Genomic DNA, 14,963 nt, shown 5'->3' on the forward strand with positions numbered 1-14,963 from the left:
CGGCCCAGCCTCCCGACTTCCCCGATCCCACCACGCGCAGCCACGGCGGAGCAGAGCAGAGCAACGAGCCATCGACCAGAAGGAGGAGGAAGGAAGCCATGGGGGAACCGGGGGAGCTGGCCGCGGATGAGCACGTCCGCTACATCGTCACCGCGGAGAAGGTACGGCACCGGTCCACCACCGCCCCCTCGCTCGAACGCGATCTCCGTCTCCGGCGGCAGACAGCTCATGCATCCTCCTCCCCCTCCCTTTGCCGTGGCCGCAGAAGAAGGACTCCTTCGAGTCGCTGGTGATGGAGCACCTCCGGCTCAGCGGCGCCTACTGGGGCCTCACCACGCTCGACCTCCTCCACAAGCTCCAGGCCGTCGACGCCCGCGAGGTCGTCGACTGGATCATGTCCTGCTACCACCCGGAATCTGGTACTGACGACGACGGGGCGAAAGTCTCGGTTTCCTTGATTTGGGGTCCTTTTGAGTTGCGAGAGCTTGATTTGGGCGTTCTTGGGATGTGTCTCCGCAGGTGGGTTCGCGGGGAACGTCGGGCACGACCCGCATGTCCTCTACACGCTCAGCGCCGTGCAGGTCCTCTGCCTCTTCGATCGGCTCGATGTTCTCGATGTAGACAAGATTGCTGACTGTATCCTTATTAAGGTCTTGTGTGAGCTTCATGCTGGCGTAGTAGATTTGCGAACATTAGATTACGATGTCCTGATGATTCTAGACAATCTCTCAACTTGGTTTGCAACTGCTTGATTTCCCTGAATATGATAGGAAAGCTGAAACATTTGTATGCATTTACATTACCATTCCTTTCAGATGTGAATTGAAGTAGCTGCATATTGAGCTCGAAACCCTGTTCCATATTATTTTTCCTATCTAAATCGTGTCAGATGTTGCTGGACTTCAAAAGGAGGATGGATCTTTTGCTGGTGACATTTGGGGTGAAGTTGACACTAGGTAAAACTCTTAACTATTCCTTTTGAGTTCTTATATCTTCTATTTTTAACTCAGCACCTATTTGAGCTACTAATACTAGCTTGATACATATTTTGTAGATTCTCATATATTTCCATATGCACCTTATCATTACTGCATCGTCTGCATAAAATTAATGTGGAAAAGGCTGTAGAATATATTGTTAGCTGTAAGAACTTGGATGGCGGGTTTGGAGCTATGCCAGGAGGAGAGTCCCATGCTGGGCAGAGTATGTATTGTTTCCATTTGTTCTCTTATTCTATTTTTACAGTACCTCAGTAGAACTGGAATTTAATCAAGTGTCTAGTGTGACTTTTTATCAGATCATCTATCTGAATTCCTATTTATTTGTGAAAGAAGAAGAGTTATGGAATTGCTAGATAGCTCCTCCTGTGATGTCCTGAGTTTTTTTTTATTTCCTAACAAGATTATTTTTCTCATTCTGGACTGCACTTCGCCTGTACAGACGTAAAAACATTTTTTCTGAAAGTTGCAAGATATGTACTATTGTAGCCTAAATATTTACTACAGTTATTATTGTGGTATTTCAATAGGTATGTCATAACATTATTGGAAATTAGTTGCTCCTATGATCACCTGAGATTTACATTTCTTCCCAAGATTGTTTCCATTTTTTTATTAGTCTACAAGTTGTCACTTTATAGCTGTCAGATAACCTGAAAATCTAATTTTCCCTTCAGTATTTTGCTGTGTTGGTGCTCTCGCAATCACCGGCTCTTTGCATCATGTTGATCGAGATCTCCTTGGATGGTGGCTTTGTGAGCGCCAGTGTAGAGATGGAGGACTCAATGGGCGGCCTGAGAAACTTGCTGATGTGAGATTTACTGCCTTTTTTTCTTAGATCAGTAAATTGCACAAGATACACCTTTAAGGGATGGAGTAACAGAAAACTACAACTTGAAGGGATTCTAACAAAAACCACGACTCCCAAGACTAATGAGTAACAAAAATAACCGACATACACAAGTTTACCATTTAATTTGCAGGTCCCAATTGTCATACGCAACTTTGAGTTCATTTAAAATGGATGATTGAATGATTCAGCCGTAAGTGCATTAGTTTTGTGTATGACATGTGGGACAAGCAAGACATGATTTTTTCTGTTATTCGTTAGTCTTGAAAGTTATATTTTTTGTTAAAATCCCTTGGGAGTTGTTGAATTCTGTTACTCCATCCCTTGAAGGTGCGTCTCTTTGTGCAACTTTCTCTTCTTAGATCGTGCTTTTTGCATTTGTCGCTGTACCATGACACTAGATTTAAGGGAATTGCTCACTATAGGTATGCTATTCGTGGTGGGTGTTATCAAGCTTGATAATGATTGATAGAGTGCACTGGATTGACAAGGAAAAACTTGCAAAATTCATACTGAACTGTCAGGTAACTGCTCATGATTCTTGCTCTGGTATTCTGATAATTACGTTTCCATCAAGGCATCAATTAAAAGGTAAGTTTTCTCCCTTCCCATATTTCTTTGCCATAAAATCTTATTCATCTGCAGGACAAAGAAAATGGTGGGATTTCAGACAGACCAGATAATGCAGTAGATATCTACCACACATACTTTGGAGTTGCAGGTGTTTATTTTCTTCCCACAGTGTGGTGTCTTATCATACGGGTCCTTGCAGTATAATAATTTTCAAGTTCTAAACCCCTTGCTGAATCCGTTAGCCTCTTTCGAGCAGGGCTTTCATTGATGGAGTACCCTGGAGTGAAGCCTATGGATCCAGCCTATGCACTGCCGTTGGATGTTGTCAACCGGATTTTCTTGAGAAAACAACAATAAGATTTCTTGTGTCAGTTCTGATAGGCAGAATGATGTTGAATGTTCGATGCAGTTCAAACCCCATATTTACCCGAAAATCCAAACATTTGGTTTTGTAGAACGTAACAATGAAGGACATGGAATCGAATTTAAATACAATCAAGATCGTCTTGTTTGAACTGAATAGTATAATCCTTGTAAACTTCTATTAGTCAACTGTATACTGTTTCCAACTGAAGCTCCTATGTATGAACTGCCTGTTTTGCTGCCTTCAAAAAAAAAAACTGCCTGTTTTGCTCGATCACTTGCCAGCTCTTCCATTGATCTGATGCTTGATATCTGTTTTGACAAAAAATTATGTCCTATGTTCAGACTGTTGCCTTGCTTTGCCGGCATTTTGTTTGTTAAATTCAGGGAGATAGACCAAATCAGGTCACCGAGCCATATAATCAATCAGCTTTTGCAGGAGATCAGTTGGAAATATATAAATTTGTTGAACATAAGAACTTGAAGCGCCACATAGGGTCGCATTATCATAGCTGAATACATCATCTCAAGACAAACAATAAACAACTACCTGATACACAAATTCAAGGCGAGACCTACACAACAGTTGCAGTTATCACTTACCAGCTACAGTGCTCACTAATTGAACTTCTGATTTACACTACATAATAGCTAGTTAGACTGATGCGCCACTTCTATTTTCTGCCATGGAGGCAGTTCATCTGACAGTCTACCAGAGTCCGGATTTAGTCAAGGATCCTGAGTTTATTTCCAGGGCATGCTTGACAAGATCGGCGGCTGGTTATTGTTGGTGGCAGTGTAGCCTTGATGTCGAGGGCTTGCAGTGCCACCTGATGATTCACTCAATGTGCCTCTAGAAGGTGGGCTGTTGGGCCCCATCCCAGTGGCTGGAACGACCTTCAAGGGTGTTGGTTCAGAAGAAACCTGCAGCTTCGGCATAACCTGCGGCTTCTGTTCTTTTCTCCCATCAGAATTGAAGCTTCCCACTACTATCTGTGTGTAGCACAGAGTAATACAGGTAAATGATATGAGCATCTCGTGCATAAAATCTAGTTAAGCAAGAAAAAATTGTGCATAGTTGGAGCATCTCATGTCATCGACACCTCTATTTTTTCTAAGACCAAGTGTCATAATGATGTCAAACCAACTACAGTCTTGCAGGACATCAAACCATGTTCAGAACACACCTTCATTTTGATTACTGAGAGTGAAAATTGCAGTGCAAATCAATGAACATTCACTAAATTTGGACACCTTTAGAGAGTGCTATTTTAGGTGACCTAGAATTTTAAAAAAAAATCAGGCTACTGAAAATTGGCAAAAACGAAAAAACGGTACCTGGATTGGCGAAGCTGCTATAAGAAGTCCTGCAACACCTCCACCCAAGAGACGACCATCAGGACCAGCCAATGAAACACTGAGCCCCCCAGTTAGGCTACGCTGGCCTCCATTGTCCGTTACAAGGAAAGACCCAGAGAGCGACAGTATCTCAAACCGTCCCTGTGGAGAGAACCAACGAGTAATGAGCATTTGTGACTCACATATAATAGACAGTGGGCTCACAATTTCACATGAAACACGCCTATCATCATCTGACCATAACATCTTAGGTACCAACAGATCACAACATGCTATCTATTTAAGAGTGAGTAGCCTCTACTTTATTAGCTTCCTCTGGTTAAACGTACAAACCTCGTAGGTTACGGTTCCACCGGACGTAGCAGTTTGGCGAAGTGTTACATTTGATATGGCACCATTTGCTGAGAGAACACAAACTGCCCGAGTTCCATGCTGAGAAAAGGACATAATCTTCGCTGACACGTCCTGAACAGAGGAGTTTAAGCGTTCTTATTACTTTCTGGAAAATGTTCCCCTTCATCTTCAGAACTTGTTCTGTTAAAACTTTCTAATATACAATGCAGCATACAAGTTATGCAAATAAGTAAATAACTTATATTTGTATTGAATCGGCAGTATAACGGAAAGAGAACAAGCCAGGACATGATAAGGTTGGTGTAATGCAGGCTGGATTTTGTGCTCAATGGAACAAGTGTCGAGTATTTGATATATTACCATAGGTGATCTTAGAAAAAGGATGTCAAAGACAAAGTTGATTGAGATTTACAGGTCACAAATGGCCACGAGGGAAGTTTGTGCGAAAGAATTACTATGCACTCAAAATAGCCATCAGGAAATATGGTGGAAAGGTATCTAGATACAATATGGTCCTCAGCTTAAAATGTTGTAACTAGTGCATGTTTCAAAATAAAACTCTATTCTGTCTAACATAGATTGTCCTAAAAATATCAAACCACACTTTACGGACAGGGATACAAACACCAACAGCAAACTGACAAATTGGAACGTCCAAAAGTAATGTAGAAACTTAAATCAGAGAACATATTCTAAGAACAATAAAAGAAGCTACTAATAAGTTCAAATTGCTGTTATACCTCTCCAGCTTGAACAGTAATAACATGAGGTGTGAATCCAACTCCTACCGGTCCTGCAAAATAGCTCCAAATTAGGACTAACCATGTAAAAAGGGAGAACATCATCAAAGATAAAGTCAACAGGCATCATTTTTCACATTAACATAATGAATAGTGCACTAAGAAAGAATGGTACATTACACATCCTAAACGATACATCAACATACGAAGCACTGAAAACAATTGTAGGAAAATTACACCGTGAATTTGTCAAAGGAAAAAAAAAGAGAAAGGGAATGCTAGATTGCTGAAATGTTCTCATGTTCTACCACTAACCACAAACAGAACTTAAGCCAGTTCAAGGAGAACTCTTCTCTCATATGCACCAAAACAATTAACCATTTTCTTCAGTTATTAAAAAAAATTAGGGCATAAAATAACAGCAAGATCTTGAAACGGCAAAATAGCCTCTAAAACATAATAATTGTAGGGAATCCAGATGTTACCAGGAACATTCACCCGGGGCTTGTTGGTAGACCCCTTAGGCCGGCCACGTTTCTTCCCTCCCTCCGGCGACGCCGATGGCACGACGCTCCCCGGCGCCGTGGGTGAGAACGGGCCAGAAGCCCCCTGTGGCACAACTGTCGGCCCTGCTGCACCCGGCGGCACAGTCACCAGTGCCAGCGACACGGCCGCGTCGGGCCCGTACTTCCTTGGCCGCCCGCGCTTCTTCTTCGCCAACGGTCCCCCCATGTCCCGTAGCGCAGCCACGCCATTACCTCCGGCGGCCCCGGCGGCGGTCGACATGTTGGAGCCGGGCGCCGCTGCGACCGGTTGGTAACCCGGCGGCGCGACCGCGGAGCTCACCGGGGCGAACACAGGGGTGCCGTCCGCGGTGTACGCCATGCGCACGCTCTGCTGCATGGCTGCGGACGACGGCACCGGTGCCGGCGCGCTCTTGGGTATCCCGAACAGATCCCTCCCCGCCATTAGCCCTTGCTCGGACCTCACCTCCATGGCTGGCAGCAAACCGATGCTTGGATTTGTTTTTTACACCGCTAACTAACTCTCACGAGCGCTTGTGATGAGGTTAGGACTAGGGATTAGGAAGCTGCAAGAACCCATAAACCCATCATCGCTTGGTCAAAGACGAGATCTTTGTTGCAGCAAACACAGAAAGTTTTACAGCACAACCGCCTGCAGATAAAATATGAAAAAGGGAAGGGAAATTACTTTCAAGAAACTGGAAAGGGGAACGGTAAAATCTCACAATGAAAGAGAAGCTAAAGAAGCATACTTAGGCCAGGGATTTAGCAGAATGAGCACGGAAATGGCAGATCCCCTTCTTCCCCACCAGATTTTACAGATGAAAAGAAACCTAGAGAAACCACCACGATTCGGACCTCGACAGTTCCAGCCAAAGGAAAGAAAATATCTGAGGGAGCAGAAAAGAAACAGAGGAAAAAAAAATACTACCGGAGAAGAAGCACACTTGCACACTCCTCTGTCCTAAATGGAGACACCGCGAGCTCTCACTCACTCCAGTGCTCTACAGAAGGAGAAGAACATCAGCGCGAGAGGAAGATAAGAAATTTGGGGATTTTCCTCTACCCAGCTCCCATAATTTCTTGCCTACACCCTCCAATATATCCCCTTTTTTCTCGCCTCTCTCTCCCCGGTTCACACGCACTCTTTCTTTTACCCAATTTAACAAAAAAACAAAGCAATACAAAGATTACTTTATTTTTTGTCAGGGGAAAAAGAGAGAAAAATAGGCAGGTGGTAAGTAAAGCACGCCGAAATTGCCTTTGGGGGAAATATATAATTGCTGTAGCAGATAAGAAGGAGAAGAGAGAACTAGTAGTAGGACTGTAGGAGTAGATGGATCATGGATGGATGCAGGGGTATTATCCGATTTGGCCCCTGGCGTATGTGATATTTGCTCTAGGATCCTCCTCTCAGCTTTTGTCTTTTGGCCTGACTTGCCCTAGGCTACCTCTTGCTCTTTTCCACTGTGGCCACTTGGCCTGATGAATCCCAGAATGAACCCAACTGGCATGCACGGCCCGGAATAAGAGCACGTTTCTGTTTGACCAGATTGGCAAGAGAATCTAATTTTATGATTTCTAGTGCTGCTCACAGCTAGTATAGATTATGACGCCAGACGGTTAAAATTCCATGGAATTGTGAAAAACTTTTGGGTTCCAAACAACGGTCTTAAAGTTTTTTGCAAAAATGAAATATTGTAAGTTCTTCCTTTTCTTGTTGCAAGCGATGGTGATTAACCGTGTGTTGAATACTTTTGTACGAGGGGACAATGTTAAAATTATGTGTGTGTTACAGGAGGGCCGCCGGGGGGGGGGGTGTTCAACGTGTTATCGCGAAAACAGGAACTGGATTAAGCAATAACTTCACTAAGCGCAACATCAGGTGAGACAATCTATAGTTTCGTGTAAAACCAATTCGAAAACCATGTTGTCTATTCAATTAAAAGCAATATGTTGCGTCTCTCGATAATTGAGTCATGGTTCCTTGGTAACACTTATTGCGATGCAAGATTACAAACTAGGTACAATCCTTCAATTGAGAGCCGGATATCGTTCCTCCGCACATATGCGCGTTGGGTGGTAAACAGACAATTAGAAAACAACTTCTTCTTTTTTTATATTTGGTTTCTTGATTCACAAGACTCTTATCTTCTTTTCATGCAAAAGGAACAAAAGTCAAATTGGATTGTAAAAATCATGTGTTTTCCTATGAAGCTAGGATTATGTGTTTTCTTCACTCTTGCTATGAATCAAATAAGCTCTAAATCATGTATTTGTGTGAACAGTCAGGTCTCAATCTAGGGTGTGTTTCACTAAGACGCGAGCGCATCTGTTTATGGATGTAGTTGTGTGCGCGTGGTAATTTTCCCTGTGACCTTAAATTAAAAATATGTTGCATCGATCTCCAAAACTTTTGCATTTCTTAATTGAACCCTATTACCCTACGCTTGATCCTTCACGGCAAAGTTTGCATTAATTTAATAATGTGATTCTTCTCGATAGCTGCAACCATGTTGAAATGCCTGGTTATTTGGGTCTAACAATGTAATGTGGCACGCTAAGCACAATCTCCGTTTCAACATGCTTGCTTCCTTGACTTTTAGCATCCTATCTTTTGTACCACCACGTTGTTAGTACTTCTTGTGACTACTACATAATCTGAACACGAGTAATGATACACCATTGATTCCAGAAAAACAGGCTTGCTTAGATAATGAAATAAAGGTCTAAAGAGGCCATTTGACCAATATTTTGTTTCAGACCGATAAGGGTGGTTGTGTCCAACCAAGCTTGACCGCTTGCTCCATGTAGAATAATCTGCGCATAAACCAAAAGAAAATGCAATTGATTGCAATGATGTTTTTCTTTTCTTTTTGGCCATGAGTGATGTGTGGGCACACTGATTTGGATTGTCAGACGTTGATATTCACCAGATTGGTTCAGTGACTACTCAGTTTTTTTTTTGCAAGCAAGCCAAATACTGAGTACATTATACCATGAGCAAGCCTACATGTTTTTTTAGGTGTATGTATAGCTCTGACAAAAGAGCTAAACAAGTGAAAGCAATGTCACGCGAGAATATACTTTAGGAGAGAAAAAAGTGCCCCATGCAGATACTGAAATGCTCGTAGGAATGTTAAAACAAGGTACTGAAGAAACAAAAGAAGAAGAAGAAAAACATATTTTCCACCCACCATTCAGAACCAGAGCCTACACTAGCTCCAAAACTATACAATATACAGTACAATTTTTGCCTAATTGTCTGGACTTTGTCGAGACACAAAGAAAGGCCCGGAACATGCATCCCGTTTCGCTGGCTCCTGACGCATACACCAACAGGTGTTCAGTTATCTCTTTTTTTTTTACTTTCTTTTCTTTATCATGAAAGAAGAAACACAGGTGTATGTATGTATTGGCAGTTGCAGAAATGGCTTTGGTCTTCCTTAATTAATTTGATAGGCAACGTCTGCGTGTGCGTGGCTCCAAATTTCTTCTGACGGACACACAGACAGGCTGATTTTATTCTATGCATATCCTCTCCAGCCTTTTTCAGCGTGGCTGTATTCTATTGTAGGTTTGTCGATGGATCCATCGAGCTTATCCTAAAACAATAAGAAAGAAAGGAAAATTTTGAATGGGAGGGGAAAAAGATTTCGTCCATGTGCACTAGAGATGCCACTTTGTGAAAATCGCTGTGTTTTGGAATTTTTTAAGGCAGCTGGTTAATTGTAGTCGTATCCATGGATTGCTTTGGCTGTTTTTACTTTCATTTTCTGAAACTCTTTTGCCTTTTTCATTGCTGGTTATACAAAATTAGAGACCGTCCTTTGTTGACGTCTTGTATTTCTCCGTTGCTTTCGGCCGGTAGGAATCAAAGTTGAGAACCCTGTCCATATTTGATCGCCAGCTCAGCCTTGGACATAAAGAAAATCAGACTAGCTTTGGAAATGGTTATTTTTCTTTCCTTTTTTTCCCCCCCAAACAACTAGTACTCCGTACTATGACCAATCTACACAATATACAGTCAAGAAAGAAGATAACTAAGAAAACACTCGAAGATATACTCACTCAACCTGTTATAAGAAAAAATCTCAACTAAGTTGGGATTAACGAAACGTGAAATTACCAACAAAAATAATAACACCCAAGTGTTAAATTCAAGGTTTTCAAGTGAGTTTAGCAAGGATTTCACAGCAAGAAATAATAATACTAATAAATTTGCATTCCAGCACAGTTATTGTTTAAAAAAGAAGAAGAGGAGAAGAGAAACTGTCCAATGTAATGAGAAAAATCCAAGAACAAGAGCATGACTCTTTTTCTTTAAAGAACAAAGCATGACTGTTGCTGGAAAAAGAAAAAGGAAAGGCAAAGGAGGGGGGCACTCCCCATGTGACACCCCCTCTCTCAAATGGTCAAATCCGCTTCACCTGCCATTGCAATTGTCATAGCCTTTGGACCGTTGCGTGACCTACCAATTAATCAGTCCGGTTTGGCGCAGTGCCACTCACTGCAGCCAGCAGTCAGCAGCACAGCAGACTCCTATCCTTCTCATTCTCACCCCAGCCATTTGATTTTAGGCAAGGCACTTGATTGCTACCCCAGAAAGACGTCCCAACTGTTTCCTCATACGTTCCTTGACCGAGCGTCCGGGCCACCGTGACTGTAATTAAGTGAGAGTACCTTTGAAACTTCAACAAGAAAAGGTTGGAGAGGTGTAGTTTTAGAACATGCAAAATTAAGTTCAGATTCAAAATCATTTGAGAAGTGTGAAAGTCAAATATACTAATAATGAACGGTAGCAATTTCGATCAAATCAAACACCAATTTTCTTTAGTGTAAACTCCACTTTTGTAGCCCATTCAAAATTGACACAAAATATCCCCCTAAAACTTTTTGACGACTTTGTATCTCATTTAGTGATGCATTTTTCACTATGTATCTGATTTTCAAATTGTTTAGTTTAACAGATGGATCTGCTTGTTGGACTGAACTAGCATGTTATTAACGGAAAATGGCTTTTGGCTCGTCAATTTGGGGATAGATATAGCGCAGGGACATTTATTGACCATTAGACTGAGTTAAGTCAAAACGAGATACTTCATACTCCATCCGGTCATAATAAGCGTCATTGATTTGGTGCAACTTTGTACCACGAGTAGCTAGGGGCGGAGCTGCCATAGAGACGTTGGGTGCTCCGGACACCAATAACTTTGGCCGGTAATGTAGAAATAGACACGTAGTTACTCAGCCGAACCCATCGATCCCGTGCTGCTGGGCTGGAGCCGATTTACTCTGGTAAGTCAGCCCAACTAACAGCCAGCTAGCAACCCCCACGGCGTTGGCGTCACGTATTCTGCTCCAATTCTTTTGCAATTTCGCGTCGTTTTGTTATCCCGTAATTCCTTCGTGTCTGTCGTCTCACATCGCCCATCACGCAGACGCCGGCGACGGCAGCGGCGATCTGACTAGCCGTCTACCTACCGAGCTCTGAAAATTCAGGTGCGTGAGCACATGATCTCCCTCAATTCTAAGTCATGTCTGCTGTCTAGTGTCTAGCGTAATCCCTAATGTTCTGATTGGTTTTTCTTTGTACTTTGGTATTATGAGAAAAGAAACTATCGTTAGATTAAGATAATGATGCAGCAAGGTTTTAAATCGCACACTAAATCATTTCGCGGCGGCACCCTCCAGCCGCAATAGCAGCCGCCATTGCGCCGCAATCGGGTACAAAAAATTAGCGACATATCTAAACTTATCTGTTATATAATAAGAATTAATGCAAAATTAGGGATTAACGTTGATTTCGCAGCAATTGTCATAGCGTCGCGCCGAGGCTTCTGTGCCGCTATAGCGACCAAATCGCGCGCTATTTATTTCTACCTGCTGCAGGCACTTCAAGGCCACCCGTTAAACACAAGCAATCGGATTAATTCTACTAATGCTAGTCTGCTGCAGTCATGTGTTCAGAGAGAAATTAATTTAGATGAACTGCCTTATAATAAGGCAGTTTAAATGTGATGGTTATAGATGATGTGTTATTTTTCGTTTTTTATGCTCTTTTTGAGCCGTACACGCTTGTTTTGAGATGGTCTAAGATCGTAAAATACTATAGTTAGTTTATGCCCAAATCTCGGCCGAACCCATTAGCAAAATTTTCTGGCTCCGCCGCTAGCTGTAGCCGACAAAGTTTGCCGCCTATTTGTCTATTCTGCTGATAATATTTTTTCCCCGTGTGGTACCTCAGTAACTAACAGTAACTAAGTGTTTTATTAGTCTCAACCAAAAAAAAACAGAGTGTTTTATTTATCGACGATACCTATGTGTGAGTGTGACCAAGTTGTGGAGCCAAAATATTGTTTAAGCAGCGCCCTCGCGAACCTAATGGTCCAGCCTAGCTAGCTTAAGAGATCTTTCCTACAGTTGTTAAGTTAGAAAATCCCCATGCATCACTTCATCTATTCTAATCTCTGATATAACTGACGTTGATGGTCAATAAGTAGGTACCACACCCCTATTTTTTTTGTATGCTGAAAACAGGGAAATTATCTTTCCTCAAAAAAAAAAGCATGTTCTTTTAACCAAAGATAATTTTCCCTATTATCAGCTTTTTGTAGACCCGAGTTTACAGTCGGTAAAGGCTTCTTCTACTGGCATTCTGGTAAGATATTCCACGGTAATTTCAGAACCAAAGGTAACTGTCAAACAGCTGACAGACAGTCCCGTGCTCGTGTCACTTGAATGCCGTTGTACTAGCAACAATGAGCAAGGCCAAATGCGTGGGGCCCACCTGGCCCAATAATAAATGCAAGCGTTGTTGCAGAGGGAGCGATAGACCGTAGACGATGGGGCCATCCTGCATGCGCCAACACTAGAGTTTAGAGTAGGGCCATGTAAAATTGCCCTCTTTCGCATTCGCTTGTTTGCTTCCTCCAGAGAGAAAAAAAATTGAATCATTGAGATGAATACCAAATGGCCCGGCTCGGCCCGGCCCACGTGTTTTACAGCCGTTGGGCTGGGCCGTACTGCCAAAACGTGTCCAAATGGCCCACGTCGAAGACGAACTCTCACGGGCCGACGTCCTTGGCGCGCGGCCATGGCCCATGGGTAAGTAAGATACGAGGGGGCCGAAGCAATGTGCGGCGGAAGTTCCCGGACGACGACACGACGGCCGGCCACCGTACAAAGCTTCTCAGCAAAATATCCTCCCCCTCGAAAGCCACCAGCGCAGCAGCAGCGCAGAGCCATTCGCTCGCCATGGCTGCCGTGACCACCGCCTCCTCCGCCATCTGCCCCGGCTTCAGCAGCAACCCCCGCCGAGGCCACGCGAAGCCGCGGAGATCCACGGCCTGGGCCTGCCATTGCCGCCGCTCCCCTGCCCTGCGCGAGCAACAACCTACGGCGGCCGTTGCCGGGACGGCGGAGGAGGGGCTCAGGCGGAGGGATGCCCTGCTCGGCGTCGTCTTCTCGGCCGGCACGGCGACGCTGCTCGCTAGTCCCGCCGGTGCTCTCGCCGAGGCCGCTGCCGGTAATGCGCGCGCGTCCAGCTCCTGCCCCTGGTTTTCTGATTGCTGTCCAATGGAGTTGCGCGCGCGTGTTTAGTCCCTGAAATTCGTGCGGGTTTCAAGAGGTGCAGGAGGGGTTCAGCGAGTACCAGGACGAGGCCAACAAGTTCAGCATCGTGGTTCCGCAAGGATGGCAGATGGGCGCTGGTGAGGGCAGCGGCTTCAAGAACGTCACGGCGTTCTTCCCGGACAAGGCCGCCGACTCGAGCGGTACGCATGCGCACGCACTGTTCGATGTTATACCTCAACCAGGCACCAGCCGTTCCTCCCCTTCTGAATTCACGCCTTCTTTGTAACTTTCCTGATCGTCAAGTTAGCGTGGTCATCACCGGGATCGGGCCGGACTTCACCAGCCTCAAGTCCTTCGGCGACGTCGACGCCTTCGCCGAGAACCTGGTCTGGTTGCCTCCCCATCTGTCTGTCTATACACGAATTACATGACTGTTTGTTGAATTCAAGTCAAGCCAAATTGCTATTCAGGCTGTGTGACCATGCTTGTGCGTTTCTGCGTTTGACGATCATGAGCAGGTGACCGGGCTGGACAGGAGCTGGCAGCGGCCTGCGGGGGTCACCGCGAAGCTCATCGACTCCAGGGCGTCCAACGGCATGTACTACATCGAGTACACACTGCAGAACCCCGGCGATAAGCGCCGGCACATCGTCTCCGCCATCGGCATGGCGTTCAACGGCTGGTACAACCGGCTCTACACGGTGACAGGGCAGGTGAGCTTGCAGCACGTCATACTTTAATTTTGTGTCCTGAATCCGTATATGCTCATTCCCAACATCTCCTGGTGTATGGGCGTAGTACATCGAAGATGACGAGGAGTCCGTCAAGTTCAAGCCTCAGATTGAGAAGGTGAGATCGTTCATCTCTTCTTGGTTTTTTCAAGAATACATTCTTCTCTTCTTTTGGTTGTTGTTTGATTTGCCACTGACCCACTGTCTTTTGTTCTGTGCATCTTGCAGTCTGTCAAATCATTCAAGTTCACATGAAATGCCTTCAAAACAAAGGTCACATGAAAATAAGTACTGCTACTACTTTTGAATGAAGTACTATATCTAAGCAGAGAAGAGAAGGTATATAAAGGCAGCTTCCGGTAATGTGTGCAGAACGAAATGAACTAAACCTTTGTGAATGTAAGGGTTGTGAGCTTTGAGAATATATATGTTTGTCAATTTTACTGAATACATAGCTCTAGACTTATAGTGTGTTTTGTTTTTAGTGTTTTTTTTACTCACTCCTGGTTGGTGCCTGTTCAATTTTTTTTGGCAAAACTGTCCCCTCAGAGAAAAACTAAGAAGTGAAAGTCTAACTTTGGAAGATTTCGATGATGCAGGGCAGAGTCCAGCATAGATTTCAAATGCTGACGGTATACAGGCTTACCGTGTGCCAGACCTGTTCTGAGAATGTGACAAAGTGACAGAGTTTAAATTGGACCCGAGAAGAACTGAAATGTCCCATTTAAAATCCCATGCCTTCGGCCACATGGCCTTTATGACCATAGACATTTCTCCTTTTCCAGAGTAATTTTTGGTTTCATACAAAATATACAAGGCTATCAAAAGAAAATACCCTCTCATTTCAAAATATAAGAGACATAAATATACATGGGATCAATGCTACTCGTATAAAA

The 14,963-nt window shown here is 43.9% G+C and overlaps 3 protein-coding genes across 3 annotated transcripts; 2 read left to right on the forward strand and 1 right to left on the reverse strand.

Annotated features, from left to right (window-relative positions):
* On the forward strand, positions 1-3,061 carry LOC100825124 (geranylgeranyl transferase type-2 subunit beta 1). Its single transcript, XM_003574712.4, has 9 exons — positions 1-161; positions 266-419; positions 520-636; positions 890-956; positions 1,055-1,203; positions 1,676-1,809; positions 2,274-2,372; positions 2,494-2,569; positions 2,678-3,061. The coding sequence occupies exons 1-9, from the start codon at positions 99-101 to the stop codon at positions 2,776-2,778; spliced, it is 960 nt and encodes a 319-aa protein (XP_003574760.1). The 5' UTR covers positions 1-98; the 3' UTR covers positions 2,779-3,061.
* A 154-nt stretch (positions 3,062-3,215) lies between these two features.
* Positions 3,216-7,079, reverse strand: LOC100825635 (AT-hook motif nuclear-localized protein 10). Its single transcript, XM_010236998.2, has 7 exons — positions 6,693-7,079; positions 6,514-6,594; positions 5,723-6,413; positions 5,238-5,290; positions 4,477-4,608; positions 4,123-4,284; positions 3,216-3,777 (listed from the first exon to the last, which is right to left on the reverse strand). The coding sequence occupies exons 3-7, from the start codon at positions 6,231-6,233 to the stop codon at positions 3,529-3,531; spliced, it is 1,107 nt and encodes a 368-aa protein (XP_010235300.1). The 5' UTR covers positions 6,234-6,413; positions 6,514-6,594; positions 6,693-7,079; the 3' UTR covers positions 3,216-3,528.
* Positions 7,080-12,733: 5,654 nt separating this feature from the next.
* On the forward strand, positions 12,734-14,544 carry LOC100840022 (psbP domain-containing protein 3, chloroplastic). The gene is made up of 6 exons (XM_003572329.4): positions 12,734-13,289; positions 13,390-13,536; positions 13,640-13,722; positions 13,855-14,049; positions 14,135-14,185; positions 14,296-14,544. The coding sequence occupies exons 1-6, from the start codon at positions 12,734-12,736 to the stop codon at positions 14,320-14,322; spliced, it is 1,059 nt and encodes a 352-aa protein (XP_003572377.1). The 3' UTR covers positions 14,323-14,544.
* The last annotated feature ends 419 nt before the right edge of the window (positions 14,545-14,963 follow it).

Source organism: Brachypodium distachyon, chromosome 3 (genome assembly GCF_000005505.3).
Source record: "Brachypodium distachyon strain Bd21 chromosome 3, Brachypodium_distachyon_v3.0, whole genome shotgun sequence".
Taxonomy (NCBI): domain Eukaryota; kingdom Viridiplantae; phylum Streptophyta; class Magnoliopsida; order Poales; family Poaceae; genus Brachypodium; species Brachypodium distachyon.